Below are 14,671 nucleotides of genomic sequence, written 5' to 3'. Positions count from 1 at the left end.
TTTATAAATCCCATTATAAATTAATTTATTCGTACCTACACCACTGGTAAAATGGTGGTTTTTTATGTTACTTTTAAGTTTACATGTAAATTTTTCGCATTTTATAACTAAAACATGTAATTTTAGTTATGTAATTAGGTACATTAAAGTGTTGAGTTTTAAATAAATAACCGTATAATAAGAGGCAATATCTAAGAATAAAGGAGTATTTAGTTTAATTTCATCTACGCACACATAACACAAATATTTATTTGCCTGTGAAATGTAACTCCCACTTCATTATTTCTGTTGTTGCTTTTACAACTGTAAGTCGAACACATAACCATTTTAAAGAGTTAAAAAAATAGCCAGTTTTCATTCAGAAATCGCACAAAAATAACTAATAAAACAATTGGTGTAAAACCTCAGATGGGCACCAAATGAATGGCGAACCGGTTAAAATCGGCTTCACTTTCGCTTGAAGGCTAGATGGAGCGTTACCTCTCCTTGGAAGTGTAAAATTCTCCCTACTCTAAAGGCCGCGTCTCACCATCAAATAATTTGATCAAACAGTTTGAGCAAACTCCGGAAGTACGTCAAAGTGACGTCACAATTGCAGTTTTTTTGAAATTCTAAAAATCTGTGCTCTCACTATCAGTCTAGTTTGATCAAATTTTTTGTATTGGGTTGTCTAACTTGTTTGTACTTTATTTAAAATTAAAATTTTTCATTATTATCCACAATGAACACTCAGGATGTGACGTCACTAACTGTCACTTTCAGTTTGCTCAAACCAGTTTGATCAAATTATTTGATGGTGCGACGCGGCCTTTAGGTCTTCGCTATTTCTAAAAAGATTAGTGCGTGGTTTATATCCCTCTCTGAGTTGTTTCAGGAATTATAAGCCCTCTAGTGTCACCCTGATTGAAATCTTCCTCCATTCTTAGTATTTGTTTCACATATCCAGTTTCACTAAATTCTTCTCAAGTTTACTAACAGTGAAGTGAGAGATAGGCGCATTCGGATATTTTATATTCGTTCATTTATTCCATAATTTTGTACATTAGATATATATACAGAGTGATTCATTAAGAATGTCCAATCTCTGAGTTGTAGATTCTAGACCTCAAAACATTAAGATTTAACTTAAATCACTTTAATAAATCACTCCTTACTGAATTACAGGGTGTTTTATTTAAAAATTTAAAAACTATTTGTACCCTGTATTCTAAAACTATTTCGCATATCCTTGTCACACTCGGCAGCAAGTGTAGGTAATAATTAACTATTCTAACTGGGTACAAATAGTTTTTAAATTTTTAAATAAAACACCCTGTAACTCAGTAAGGAGTCACATTTTATATAAGTGATTTGGGTTAAATCTTAATATTTTGAGGTCTAATAGAATCTACAACTTAGAGATTGGACATTCTTAATGGAATTAAGTTATACTTGTAATATAACAAAAATTATGGAATAAATTCATTTTTTCATGAATAGGCCACTTTGAAGAACCCGAGACAGGTCGATGTTTATTTTTAAATTATGATTTTTTGACATAGGTATACATACATATCATACTAGGGACGTCATCCATCTAGGCGTGATGACGTAATCGATATTTTTCTACATGGGAATAGGGGTCGTGTGATAGCTCATTTGAAAGGTTATACAATTATGTTTGTCTATTCAGTAATATAAACCTAAACATCAATATTTATACAGGGTGTCCAAAAATATAATTGTTGAATAAAATTAATTGACGCAAAAAATTAATACTTTGTTTCTAAAGATATTAGGGACATTCAAACAACAAAATGTTCACAAAACATAAGACAACAATTTCATTTCCATGTATACCCATACTTAGGTATACCTCGTCCTCCGTACAGGATGTCTCAAACTTAACATAAGAAAAACGTTTTTTTTCTTCCCCACGCTATAAGTTCAAAATAGTATATTGTGCAGAAAGGTACTAATTTCTCACGAGTTTGAAAAGTTGCGGTACGAGCGCAAGCGAGTGCCGCAATTCAAACTAGTGAGAAATTACCTTTCTGCACGTGTTACACACTATACTTTTTCTACAACCACAGTTTTTCCTAACAATAAAAATCACAGTTTCCCAACGAAGATTTATTATAATAATAAATTATAAACTTTAAACTGTATTTAATTAATACTAAACAATTTAAATTCATTATACCTAAACAAATTACACAGAAATCAGTTAAAATATTAACTCAGTGCCTTAATTTGTTTGAATTTAAACTATTTTAAATAATTATTACAAAATAATGTCACATGTGACGTTATATTTATGCAGTCACGGAGTTCCACCAAACCTACTTCATTCGACGTATCTTGTTGAGGTTGCTAAATCCTTATTGGTTAATCGATAATTATAAAATGTTTATTAAGAATAAAATTGTAAAATAAAACAGTTGTAACGTCCATAATTTAATTTCTATTCTATAGTTAAATATAATAATTATCTTATAGGTTATATATTTGTCTAAACTTTAACCACGGATGCAAACAGAATATGACGTTACTCAGAATGAAGTAGTCAACTGTGCAGAAAAGAACTTTCCGGCACAGAAACGTCACTTTTCTGCACACTAATTTCAAATATCTTATACTGTGAGAAAATATCAAGTTTGCTAACTTAAATATGTGCAGAAAAGTGCATTTTGAATAGTGGTTGTAGAAAAAAGAAGTTTGAGTACCTAAACCTTTATGCCCAACTGTGTATATACCAAAGAGAAATCTAAAATATTAAAAAAAATAGCGGAATGCGTTAATCTGTTCACGAAAAAAATAACTCTGAAAATTACCATACTTTTTAGGTGATGAATAACTTTTGAAACTATGTATATTTCCTACAGATTTATATACAGGGTGAGTTTTTAGTGCGACATCGGTCGATAATTCCATTATGGTACAGAACATCTAAAAAAGTTATTTAGAAAAAATATAGGCAATGATATTCTCCAGGCTTGGAAATATGTCGAATTCTACAGGGTGATCAATAACTGCGTGGTATAGCAAACATATAATGTTTTAAATGGGATACCCTATATATTTTTTCATATTGATATTCCTCTCATAATTCTTGTTCTTATAATATAAGGTTTCACATTACAATACAGAGTATTTAACAAGTTATGATCATTTTTATTTCGAAATCCATTTTGTTGAGGTCACCATTTACAAAATCCCTGCGATACATATTCTATTCTTTAGACCTAAAACTAAGTTAATTTTCATTTTGTAAGGATGTTGATAAAGGAATATACCTATCGATTACTGCATATATAGTCTAGTCGCAACATAAGGGGTCCCGTGGGAAATTCTAGCTCGCCGTGATTTGATGGTGGTATTATAGGTTTTTTGGGTCGCTGAATCCAATGGAAGTGGCCTGGAAGCCCAAATATTACCCGTTTAATTGTTACTAACAAATTGTGGTAAAATTAGATATTTTTCAGGTATTATTAGAAGCCCTGTAGAGAAATTGATAGTATTAAGGTCTTCTCTGGTGTATTTTTGGTCGCTGAATCGAATGCGACTAGTCGAGATTACTCAAAATATCTTCTTATTTTGTTAATAAATCTCGAAATAATGAGCATAATAATTTCCAGCAAGTTTGTAGTCTTTTTCATAGTATTTTTATACGCTAAATCGATTGCCACTAGTCGGGATAGCTTAAACCACGTTCCGACTTTGTTATTAATAAATTATTGGAAAAATATCTGTTTATAGTACGTTTATTCACGGTTTTTGCTCTAAATTTTAAAAAACCACTTGGATCGTCATGAAATTTGGCATAGATGTAGCTAACATGTCAAACAAAAAAAGTTATATTGTGCCGATATGTGCTTTTGCCCTGGGGGTATCACCCTTTTTCGGGAGTGAAAAAAGATACCTTTAAAATAAGTCAGAAAGTGGATAAACTGATTAATTCTAAACAGTGGCGTAGCGTAGTGGGGGCGGCAGGGGCGGTTCGCCCCGGGCGGCACTTTTTAGGGGGCGGTAAAATTTAACAATAAGTAATCAAAATATTTTGTAAATATTTGAACCATTTTATATTTTTATCGCAACTACATACTTATTTTGTGACGAATTCTAGGAATTCCTTTTCTTTGAATGATATTTTGTAGCGACTGGCAACAACGACTATACTAACTTGTGGGAATTCCCCTTTTATGTCTAACAATCAGCACAACTTTTTTCGGCACTTTAGAACATTGCCTATTCTTTTTTTTTTTTCTCATCGAGACATCGTTGGGAAGTTGTGATAGCAGCTACAGGCAAAAGAAGGATTCAAGACACGCGGTGGAGTGCAAGAGGCGATGTCGTAAATATGAGATGGCATCATTACAAAGACATTCTCGTCACTTTGGAAAAACTGACAGAGGCAGGTGAAAGCTTAAACACTAGGACAGATGCAGGTGCTTTATTAGTTTCGATGCAGTCATTTTCCTTTCTTTGTTTTTTGGGCCTGTGGCAACCGGTGCTACATGAAGTAAATGATGCACAAAGATACAAACAAGGGGACTTGACATAAGATTGTGCGCACAGAAAGTAAATGCTTTTTGCAGATGATATTGACAGAAAAGAGAGAGAAATGGGCAAGTGGCGCTGTAGGTTATGCAAAAATATGTGTGAAGAACTTGGAATTTCCATAAAACCTCGGAGGCGCATAACAGGAAAGCATGTTTTCGATGACGGAAAAATGAGTTGACACGAAAGCTATTTTCTTCATTAGATAGAGTTATTGTAGAAATTCGTGAGCATTTTCAACAGCAACAGAATTTAACGGATAAGTTTGTTTATCTAACGCCGGCTATTTTATTAGATCCAGACAACACTGAATAATCTAGACTACGCATCTGATGAAATTAACGAGCAGGGTTTCAAGCTGGAAAAACTTTGACTGCGGACTTTCGTTGCTGCTACAGACAACGAAATTGGTTAATGCAGATTCACTTGAAATATTTAAATTTATTGTTAAATCCAAGCTGGAAGATACTCTGCCCAATATTTTAATAATGTTCCGAATATTTTTTACAGTTGCTATAAGCAATGCCAACTGTGAAATGAGTTTTTCAAAATTGAAAATGGTTAAAACTTATTTAAGATCGACAATAAATAGGTACTCTAGACTAACTAATTTGGCTATTTTGTCTATTGAGCAAGAGGTGTGTGATGCGATTGACATTGATGGTGCAATGAAAGACTTTGCTCTTAAAAAAAGTAGACGTATAAATTTTTAATTTAAGACGGAAGTTTTGTTTTTAATTCTAACAAATACTCATATTACTTTTCAATAAAAATATAACATTGTAGTATCGTTCTAGTTCTAATTAAAAATTGATTTTATTTAATTTTGTCGATCGTCAAGGTGTACCTAATCTTAAGTGATAGGTACCTAAGTTATATCAATGTATCTAATTGGTTAAACTGGTTAAAGTAATTGTATTAATAAACGTGATTTTAAATCTAGAGCGTGTGATACACACGCGAGTAAGTACGCCGAGTAACGACGACCTTTTTCGCGCGTGTATCAGAGCACGTACGCGTACTGTAAGTCCGCCGAGTAAGTACGCCGTCGATCCAACAAGTTTGAAATCTTACTCGTAACCCGTACGTGTATCACTGTCACGAGCCGCGAGCCTCGAGCCATCATGTTATTGCGTTTAAAGTTACACTTATATTTTCACTAATTAAGCAAATTGCCTAGAAATAATTCAATCGTTTATTGTTGAAAGGAGACAAGTTACATTTTATAAGTTTTGAGAAAACCGTAAAACACTATTTTAAGCATTTTTGATTATTTGTTTTTGAGTAAACCTAATTATTTATAGGCTGTTTTATCCTCCTGCTGAAAATATTACCCTCTTATCTATGATATTTTGTTTGTTATCCACACTTTTCCATTTTGTCTTTTTTATTAGTATTAAAAATATATAATACGATAGGATACGATACGAAGTAAATATAATACGATAAAATTCCTAAATAGTACAAAGCATCTTCTCTCGACGACATCGCAATGAGTTATGAGTAAGTCTGCCGTGTATCACCGACGGCGAGCCGAGTAAGTCCACGATCTTTAAACCCGCGTACTTGAAGTTTGCGTGTGTATCACACGCTTTAGATAAACTTTTTTATTTAAAATCCAACCTGTATAATGCAAAATAATGATGACTGTTCTCGCCGAAAAGTTCTCTATAATTAATGTATGTAATGTTATACAATAAATAAAATACCTAAATAAAAGAGGGCGGCAAAATTGTTTTTCCGCCCCGGGCGGCCGACACTCACGCTACGCCACTGATTCTAAACAACTTTTGTTCTATAGAGTTTTTTCAATAAGTCAATACTTTTCGAGTTATTTGCGAGGGAATATGTTTATTTTTCAACAAAAAAAACCACGGTTTTAGGCGGTTTTTCGCAAATAACTCAAATAGTAAGTACTTTTTGTACAAAAACTTTCTTAGCAAAAATATAGACTAAGTATAAAAAAGTGAAAAAAATGGTGTATGCGTGAGGTCTGTAGACCCAGTAGAAGCGGATTTGTAGCTAATGAACAACAGGTTCATAACCGTCAAATTCCAAATCTAATATTTCAATATAAAATAACCAAAAAATGAAGCATTTTTTGAGGAAAACTCATTATAACTTTTTAAACTTTTTTTTTAAAAAATTTATTTTTTTTAAGTATCTAGTATCAAAAATAAGCAAGTTACGCTCAAAATAAAGTTGCCTTTTTTTGGTAATAAAAAATCGGGAAAATCACCACCTAATTAGCATCTCAAATGAAATTAATCGTTACCGCTTCACAAGTTGCTTTACTTATGTTATATTTATATGATCTGTAAGTTTCATCGGTTCAAAAGTGCTTATTTTTTTTTAATTTGGTTTTACTTAAAAATTGTTAGTGATACCAAAAATCTCAGAGTAAAAAAATGTAGCCTTTGCTTTTCTGAATATTATGATTTTTTGTTTTTCTGTAAGACAAAAATTGGCAAAGATTTGGTGTTTCTAAATTTGCATACACTCGTGACTAGTGACTCGTTCAAGCCTGTTCAACTACAGCCCTTTAAAAAATAAGCACTTTTTTAATTGGCTTTGGCATAAACCAATTAGCCAGACTTATTTTTTATTTATAAAATATAAAAAGAGCATTTTTTTATGATCCAATATAAATAAATTGATTGTTCAAATTCTCACACCCTAGGATAAATGTTATTATGTTGGTAAAATTTGTGTGTTTCTGTTTAGTGCATTTTTTTTATATGTATATTTTTTTTATTTTTTTTTTGTAATTATATTTTTTTTTGTTTTTTTTAATGCTTTATTTATGTAGTCTTTTGTTTAGATTTAATTCCTTTTTTCATTGTTTTTTTTTTGGTTTTTTTTTTATTTGTTTATCTTTATTTTATTTTTTTAACATATTTGTTTTAAACTTTTTTTTTTATTTTTTTTATGTTAATTTTTTCGTGAACACACTTTCAATAATATTTTGTATCGTAGAATTGCTTCCAATGGTGTTAGTTTTTTACAATTTCATTTTGCAACGAATTAAATGATTATACAAACATTGATGTAAGTTAATATTATTACTAAAATTTATACAATTTAGATTGGTTGGCAAACAGAATTTGAGATTTACCATATCTTCGAAAAATGATTCAATGCTCTTCTTATTTCTTGAACATTTTAGGATTACATGGTTCATATCACCAACTTCTCCGCATAGACAATATGGGTTTTCACCCAGTCCTATTTTATATTTGTACAAAGGAGTCATAGCATGATTAGATCTTATTCTGTTTATTGTAACAATGAAGTTTCGTTTTGTTAATCCATGAAACCAGCTTTTCGATGGTATGTTATTTTGGTGGCTGACATAGTTAAGCCCTGTCACTGATGAATTATATTCCTGCTGCCACAATTGTTTAAAATGTGAAGTAAACTTGGAGGTAAGATCTGTAAATGGAACAATGTTGGTAGTTAGATCGTATCATGTGTCAGTGGCTGATTTGGCTAGTGTATACACTACATTATTACCTTTTATTCCTGAGTGTCCTTTAGATTCCACACTACAGTTATTGTTTTCCTTTGTTTTGTTGCTTCAAAGTTCAGTTTTAACATTTCTGCCTCTATGCTAGTAAGGTTTTTCGATGATTTCAGGTTTGTTATTCGGTCAACTGCACTTTTACTGTCAGTGAATATAACATGATTATGTGTGTTTCTGGACTGGACGTATCTCAATGCTTTTACTATGGCAATTGTTTCAGCGGTGTATAAACACTCATCTGGTAGCTTGAACTTGTAATATTGGGAAGAGTTTGCGTCATAAAAAGCACAGCCTACTTTTCCATTCAACTTGGATCCGTCAGTATATATGTATTGGTGCTCAGGCCATCTTTCATTAATGGTTTCTAGAAAGTTTTCTTTTGGGTCCAGGTAGTATGTTTTTATATGTTTTGAAAAGAAAACATGGGGAGGTTCGGTGTAGATACGTATAGTCTTATTGATTGACAGGGAGTTAGAGATTTGTGCCATTGTGGTATAGCTATTTTGCTGTTTACTAGGAGTGGAGTTGCTTTTTAGAAATAAGCACTTTGAACTGACGAAACTTACAGATCATAAATATAAATACAACGATTTATTAATATATACAACTATAAATATATAAATACAACTGTAACGAAATATAAATACAACTGTAACGATTAATTTCATTTGAGATGCTAATTGGAGTCATTTTCTAGATTTTTTTACCAAAAAAGGGACCAATTGTATTTTGAGCGTAATTTGTTTATTTTTGATACTATATATACTTTTTAAAAAACAAAAATAAAGTTTTTTTAATTTAAAAAAGTTATAATGAGGTTTTCTTAAAAACTGCTTCATTTTTTGGTTATTTTATGTTAAAATATTCGATTTGGAATTTGACGAACATCGGAGCTACAACTCCGCTTCTACTGGGTCTACAGACCTCACACATACACCATTTGTTTCACTTTTTTATATTCTACATTTTTGCTAAGAAAATTTTTGTTGAAACAATACTTACTCTTTGAGTTAGTGAAGAAACTCTATAGAACAAAAGTTGCTTAGAATTAATTAGTTTATCCACTTCCGTACTTATTTTAAAGGTATCCGTTTTCACCCCCGAAAAGTGGTGAAACTGACCTCCAGCACACATCGGCATAATATCACCTTTTTTTACATATTAGCTACGGGTATGCCAAATTTCATGTCATTCCAAGTGATTTTTTAAAACTTAGAGCAAAAACCGTGAGTAAACGTACTATAAACAGTTATTTTTGCAATAATTTATTAATAACAAAGTCGGAACGTGGTTTAAGCTATCACGACTAGTGACAATCGATTTAGCTATAAAAAGGCTACAAACTTGCTGTAGATAGCGCATTATTTCAAGCTTTTCGGCGAATAAACAATTATTTTGTTATTAACAAAATAAGGAAATATTTTGAGTAATCGCGACTAGTCGCATTCGATTCAGCGACCAAAAATACACCAGAGAAGACCTTAACACTATCAATTTCTTTACAGGGCTTCTAATAATACCTAATTTTACCATAATTTGTTAATAACAATTAAACGGGTAATATTTGAGCTTCCAGACCACTTCCATTTGATTCAACGACCCAAAAACCTTATAATACCACCATCAAATCACGACGAGCTAGAATTTCCCACGGGGCCCCTTATTTTCCCACTAGACTAATAGAGGTTTCTTGTATCATTGAGTGCGTAGGATATTATTAGAATCTCCGTGAATTAGCAAACCTAAGAAAGGTAAGCAATTGTTATCTCTCTTTCGTAAGTAAATTGGATACTTTGATTCCAACAATTTTTTCTGGTAAAGCCAAGCCAAATCATTTACAATTTACAAACCTCTTTATAAAAGTAATTGGAAAATCAATTTTCTTTCTTGTATCAAGTCATCCAAGATAAAATTACTAACTATAGGGGAAATCTTTGAACCCATCGGTGTTCCATAAACTTGTTTGTAGGTATATAAAGTCTTGGATAATTCAAATATTTGAGTTGAATATGAACTCCAAAACACCTTTAAACGTTTGCAAATCAAGTTTACAATAATTGTTTGATATTAAATTCAAGTGCATCTCAACACTTACCAGTACCGTATGTAAAGGTAGATTAGTAAAAAACGATGTTACATCAAAACTAACGATTTCGTACCCATTAGGTAATTTAAAATTATTAATGTAATTGCTAAAGTGAAAAGAATCTTGAATACAAAAATCATTGGAAAAATTTTAAGATTTGGTTAAAATTTCTGTAAAGAATTTAGAAAGTTTACTGTTAGGAGAATAAATTGCTGAAATAATTGGTCTCATTGATAAAATAGATTTATGTATCTTTGGTAGAGCATAGAATCTAGGAACCACAGAGTTATATATTGTCAAAGTGGAGGCTATTTCTTTAGTAACAAACCCTTTATTTTTTAGTTGTGAGACAATTTTGTTTGCTTTTTGTTGAAGTATAGATACAGGATTGTTTATTAGTTTCACATAATACTTTTTATCATTTAATAAAGCTAAACTTTTTTCTACATAGTCTGTTTTATACATTAGCACTGTTACATTACCTTTATCACTTTTTACCAAATATAACTCAGGGTGAATTTTTAAAAACTGTTTACTTTGTTCATACAAATTATTTAAGAAATATTTATTAGAACCATCTAAGTAAATGTAATTGGTAATAATATTAGTACATTTAGCCCTAAGGTTGTCTTTGTTTGCTTTTTGTTGAAGTGTAGATACAGGATTGTTTGTTAGTTTCGCATAATACTTTATGCGAAACTTTTTTCTAGATAGTCTGTTTTATGGGTGATTCGCCAAAATAGACGGCAATTTCGAGGTAGAGAAATTTAATTTAAAACATGGTTTAGAATTAGTTCATTTTTAAATATTTTTTTATAAAATGAGCTATTCAACTTACCCATGATACCAGCAGAGATCATTTTTAAATATTTTCCGAAAAACGGAAATGTGACTTCGGAGTTGACTAAGTGTCGACGGTATTGACAAAATTCTCTGTTAATTGAAATTTATGATCGTAACAATTAAATAAAAATTGGTATGTAATATAACTATACAAAACACTTCCATTTTGATATAAACTACTACAGAAAAACATGAAAATAGGTAAAATATCAATTGCGTCGGAGTTGATTGAGACCGGCCTTCGTGTTGACAAAACTTTCCAATATGTAGCCGTGTCTTCTCCGTTAAACTTCAAAAAACTAATCTGCTTGTGAACACAATCTTGGCATTTCCTTTCTATACATTCTTCAGTCTTTTCTGCGCAACATAATGATTTGTTATCCGCTTCCACACATGAGCTCCATGTTTTCACATAATGTGCCTACATAGACAGACCTCTCTTTTATCAACATTAGAGAAGACTACCCAAAACGGTATATTCTTACAGAAATGAGCATAGCTGCATAAAATATTACTTTCTTTCATAAAATCTTTATTTAACGATTTTGCGGGTTTTCGCCTTCATTTTTCCGTTTGTACTCCAGTGTATACGAGCCATTTTCTATAAAAAGAAGATAATATTACCAAACCGACCGAAACATCCTGATAGCTTACCCAGTAACCCTTTTCCTATATCAGACTAAATTTAAATTGTATTTTTTTAGTTTAAGAATGACCACTTACATACTTTCAACAACTCCGAGGCACGTTCTTTAACTCCGAGGCACGACTGGGCTTCGGAGTTGATGGCTTCGGTGTTGATGATTTCATACATTTTTAATTCTAGTTTCTACAAATTTTAAAAATAATTCTGCTTTATTCATGGGTTGTCAAAAAAACTTTATAGCGCATAATTAAAAGAAAAACATATTACAAAAATTAGCAAAATTAAGTTTTAACGAAGGCTTCGGTGTTGGCTATATAAAAACATACGCTTCGCTTAAGACACCTTGATAAATTTTCTATCTCTTAACGATATCATGTTCGTCCACTTTCTTCCACAATTTGGGTTAGACTGAAGCGTTCCTCTCTTGTCAAGCGGCCTGCCATACAGTATAGTGCAGTTTGGCCTAAATTTTCATATATTTTCATGAAGCCTCGGTGTTGATGCACAAAGTTGGTTACAGTTTTTAGTAGTAGATTTTTATGGTTTAATTTTAAAAATGAAAGTTATTAATTTGACAGTTTTAAATTACATTGGGTTTTTAATTCATTATTGATAAAATAATCTGCCCCTTTGTAACTTTTCAGTGTGTAATACTATAAAACAGATCAAAAAACAAGGTGGGTTACAGCCTTGGAGTTGATATTTTGAAATTAAAATTGCATAAAATGCTTGTAAAAATACTTTTTTTAAAATTAATGTTAAGTGGCGTACATTCATCTATTGTATGACTTAACTTTGGCAACATAATGTGAAACACAGTATGTAAAGGACTTAAGAAAAAAGCGAGTTACACAATATGCCGCTTATTTTGGCGAACCACCCTTATACATTAGCACTGTTACATTACGTTTATCACTTTTTACCAAATATAACTTAGGGTGATTTTTTAAAAACTGTTTACTTTCTTCATACAAATTATTTAAGAAATATTTACTAGAACCATCCAAGTGAATGTAATTGGTAATAATATTAGTACATTTATTAGCCCTAAGGTTGTCTTTAATATTAGGTATTTACAAAATTTGCTAAAATATTTTCTATATCTGCTAATAATGAAGACTTTACGTTTCGTTAACAAACAAAATTTAGGCCCTAATGTTAATAGTTTTTTAACATTATAATCTTCTTCTTCTACGGCACTACAGCCCAAATTGAGCCTTGGCCTCCTTTATTTTTTGCCTCCACCCTTTATTTTTTAACATTATATGGTATATCTATATCGGTTAAATTTTTTATCATATTTTTTAATTTGCAGAGGTCTTTTAATTGTCTTTAATATTAGGTATTTACAAAATTTGCTAAAATATTTTCTATATCTGCTAATAATGAAGACTTTACGTTTCGGTAACAAACAAAATTTAGGCCCTAATTCTAATAGTTTTTTAACATTATATCTTCTTCTTCTACGGCACTACAGCCCAAATTGAGCCTTGGCCTCCTTTATTTTTTGCCTCCACCCTTTATTTTTTAACATTATATGGTATATCTATATCGGTTAAATTTTTTATCATATTTTTTAATTTGCAGAGGGCGTTAACCTTGGTGAAAACATGTGAACCAACTGCTGAAATGAGATTGTGTAGATCGCCAAGAGATTGGTCTTTATTAGCACTTCAGAACATCCGTAGCGGCAAATCTCACTATCTTGTAATATGTAGATGTCCAGAAACGAGCATCCTAGGTAAGTATAAGGTTTATGAGAATATTATACAAAAATAGTAGCTATTTAGAAATCCAGGAAAATAATGTAATAATTATCTTTCACATGACTTTAAAATAATTTGTACGTTTACTGTAGTATTTCCATTTGTTTAGCTTCCATTTCTTATAAACTAATATATTTGCATTTTTCCTGTCTTCCGGTATCGCATACACTACACTAATATGCTTAACTCACTACTAACCCGAAATTGTTGTACACTCCTCTAAGAAATTAACGCACCATCTTAAAATTGGAACATTTTCGAATTTCTAACATGTTTCGAATTTCCTAAACCTGCTGTTGTCCGATTTGAGTGATTTTACAATATCGCTGTAATAATGTTGTTGCTAGACAGGTAAATGTCATTATATACCGGATGTAACAATCATACTGTATTTTTTTTTAAGTTAGGAACACCCTGTGGAATATTCTAGCATTTATAAAATATTAAATCTTTAAAAATTAAAAATCAATTGTAGCCTTAGGCTTTCTTAACATTTTGTATTTTGATTCATTGGCTTATGTTCGATAATAAAAGAGATAATAATACGTATCTACTTTTATAATATTACAGATGAGGTTTGCTATTTGGTCTGGCCAATATCATTCCAAATCTCGAGAGCTACTGTTTCTACCTCATGTAAGGTTCTAGGAGGTGACAAACGCTGTCGTAGTCTTCTGCCAATTATGTTCCACAAATCTTCAATCGGGTTAAGATCTGAACTATGCATTGGCCAATTCAAAGTCCGAAGATTTACCTGTTATAAATATTCAATTACAGTTCGTGCAACGTGAGGTCTTACATTATCGTTCATATTTAAATCATCCTGGAGGAGATTACTAACTCAGTGAGCTTTATTAGTGGACTGTTTAGCATAGGGTGAATTTAAAAATAGAATAAAAAAAATAACAGTAAAAAAACCAGACCTTAAAGTAAATTGTAATAAAAATATTTCCTACCTTGTCATTTCTCGTTGCACAAGCTGGAGCAGGCCTGCTATTTTTCGTACTGCTATTGCTGAGTAGTATAAAGTATAAATCACTCGCGAGGACTATATTGAGTTTCTATACACTTTTCTGAATGATTGTAAGTGACTGTTAACCAAGAGAGTTGGTTGGCGAATTGTCTTTTTAAAATGAGGCGAGTAGGCAGGTAATTACATACAAAAAACTTTAAGGTTTTTACTTGAAAATAATGATAAAAATTAATACATACTCACTGAATTAGGTATTGGCCTACTCGTATATACGGGGTGTCCCATAATATTGAAA

The 14,671-nt window shown here is 31.4% G+C and overlaps 2 protein-coding genes across 2 annotated transcripts in view; one reads left to right on the top strand and one right to left on the bottom strand.

The window, feature by feature from the left end:
- The window catches only part of LOC126893378 (NEDD8-conjugating enzyme UBE2F-like), a 167,419-nt gene that overhangs the window by 71,359 nt on the left and 81,389 nt on the right, over positions 1 to 14,671 (bottom strand). The gene's annotated exons all lie outside the window — the stretch shown is intronic.
- The window catches only part of LOC114339964 (uncharacterized), a 507,219-nt gene that overhangs the window by 461,312 nt on the left and 31,236 nt on the right, over positions 1 to 14,671 (top strand). The window contains exon 4 of the mRNA XM_050663491.1: positions 13,225 to 13,378. Within this exon, the coding sequence (XP_050519448.1) occupies positions 13,225 to 13,378 (154 nt within the window). The remainder of the gene's footprint in view (positions 1 to 13,224; positions 13,379 to 14,671) is intronic.

This window comes from Diabrotica virgifera, chromosome 10 (assembly GCF_917563875.1).
Source record: "Diabrotica virgifera virgifera chromosome 10, PGI_DIABVI_V3a".
Classification (NCBI taxonomy): domain Eukaryota; kingdom Metazoa; phylum Arthropoda; class Insecta; order Coleoptera; family Chrysomelidae; genus Diabrotica; species Diabrotica virgifera.
This window is presented reverse-complemented; position numbering and strand designations above follow the sequence as displayed.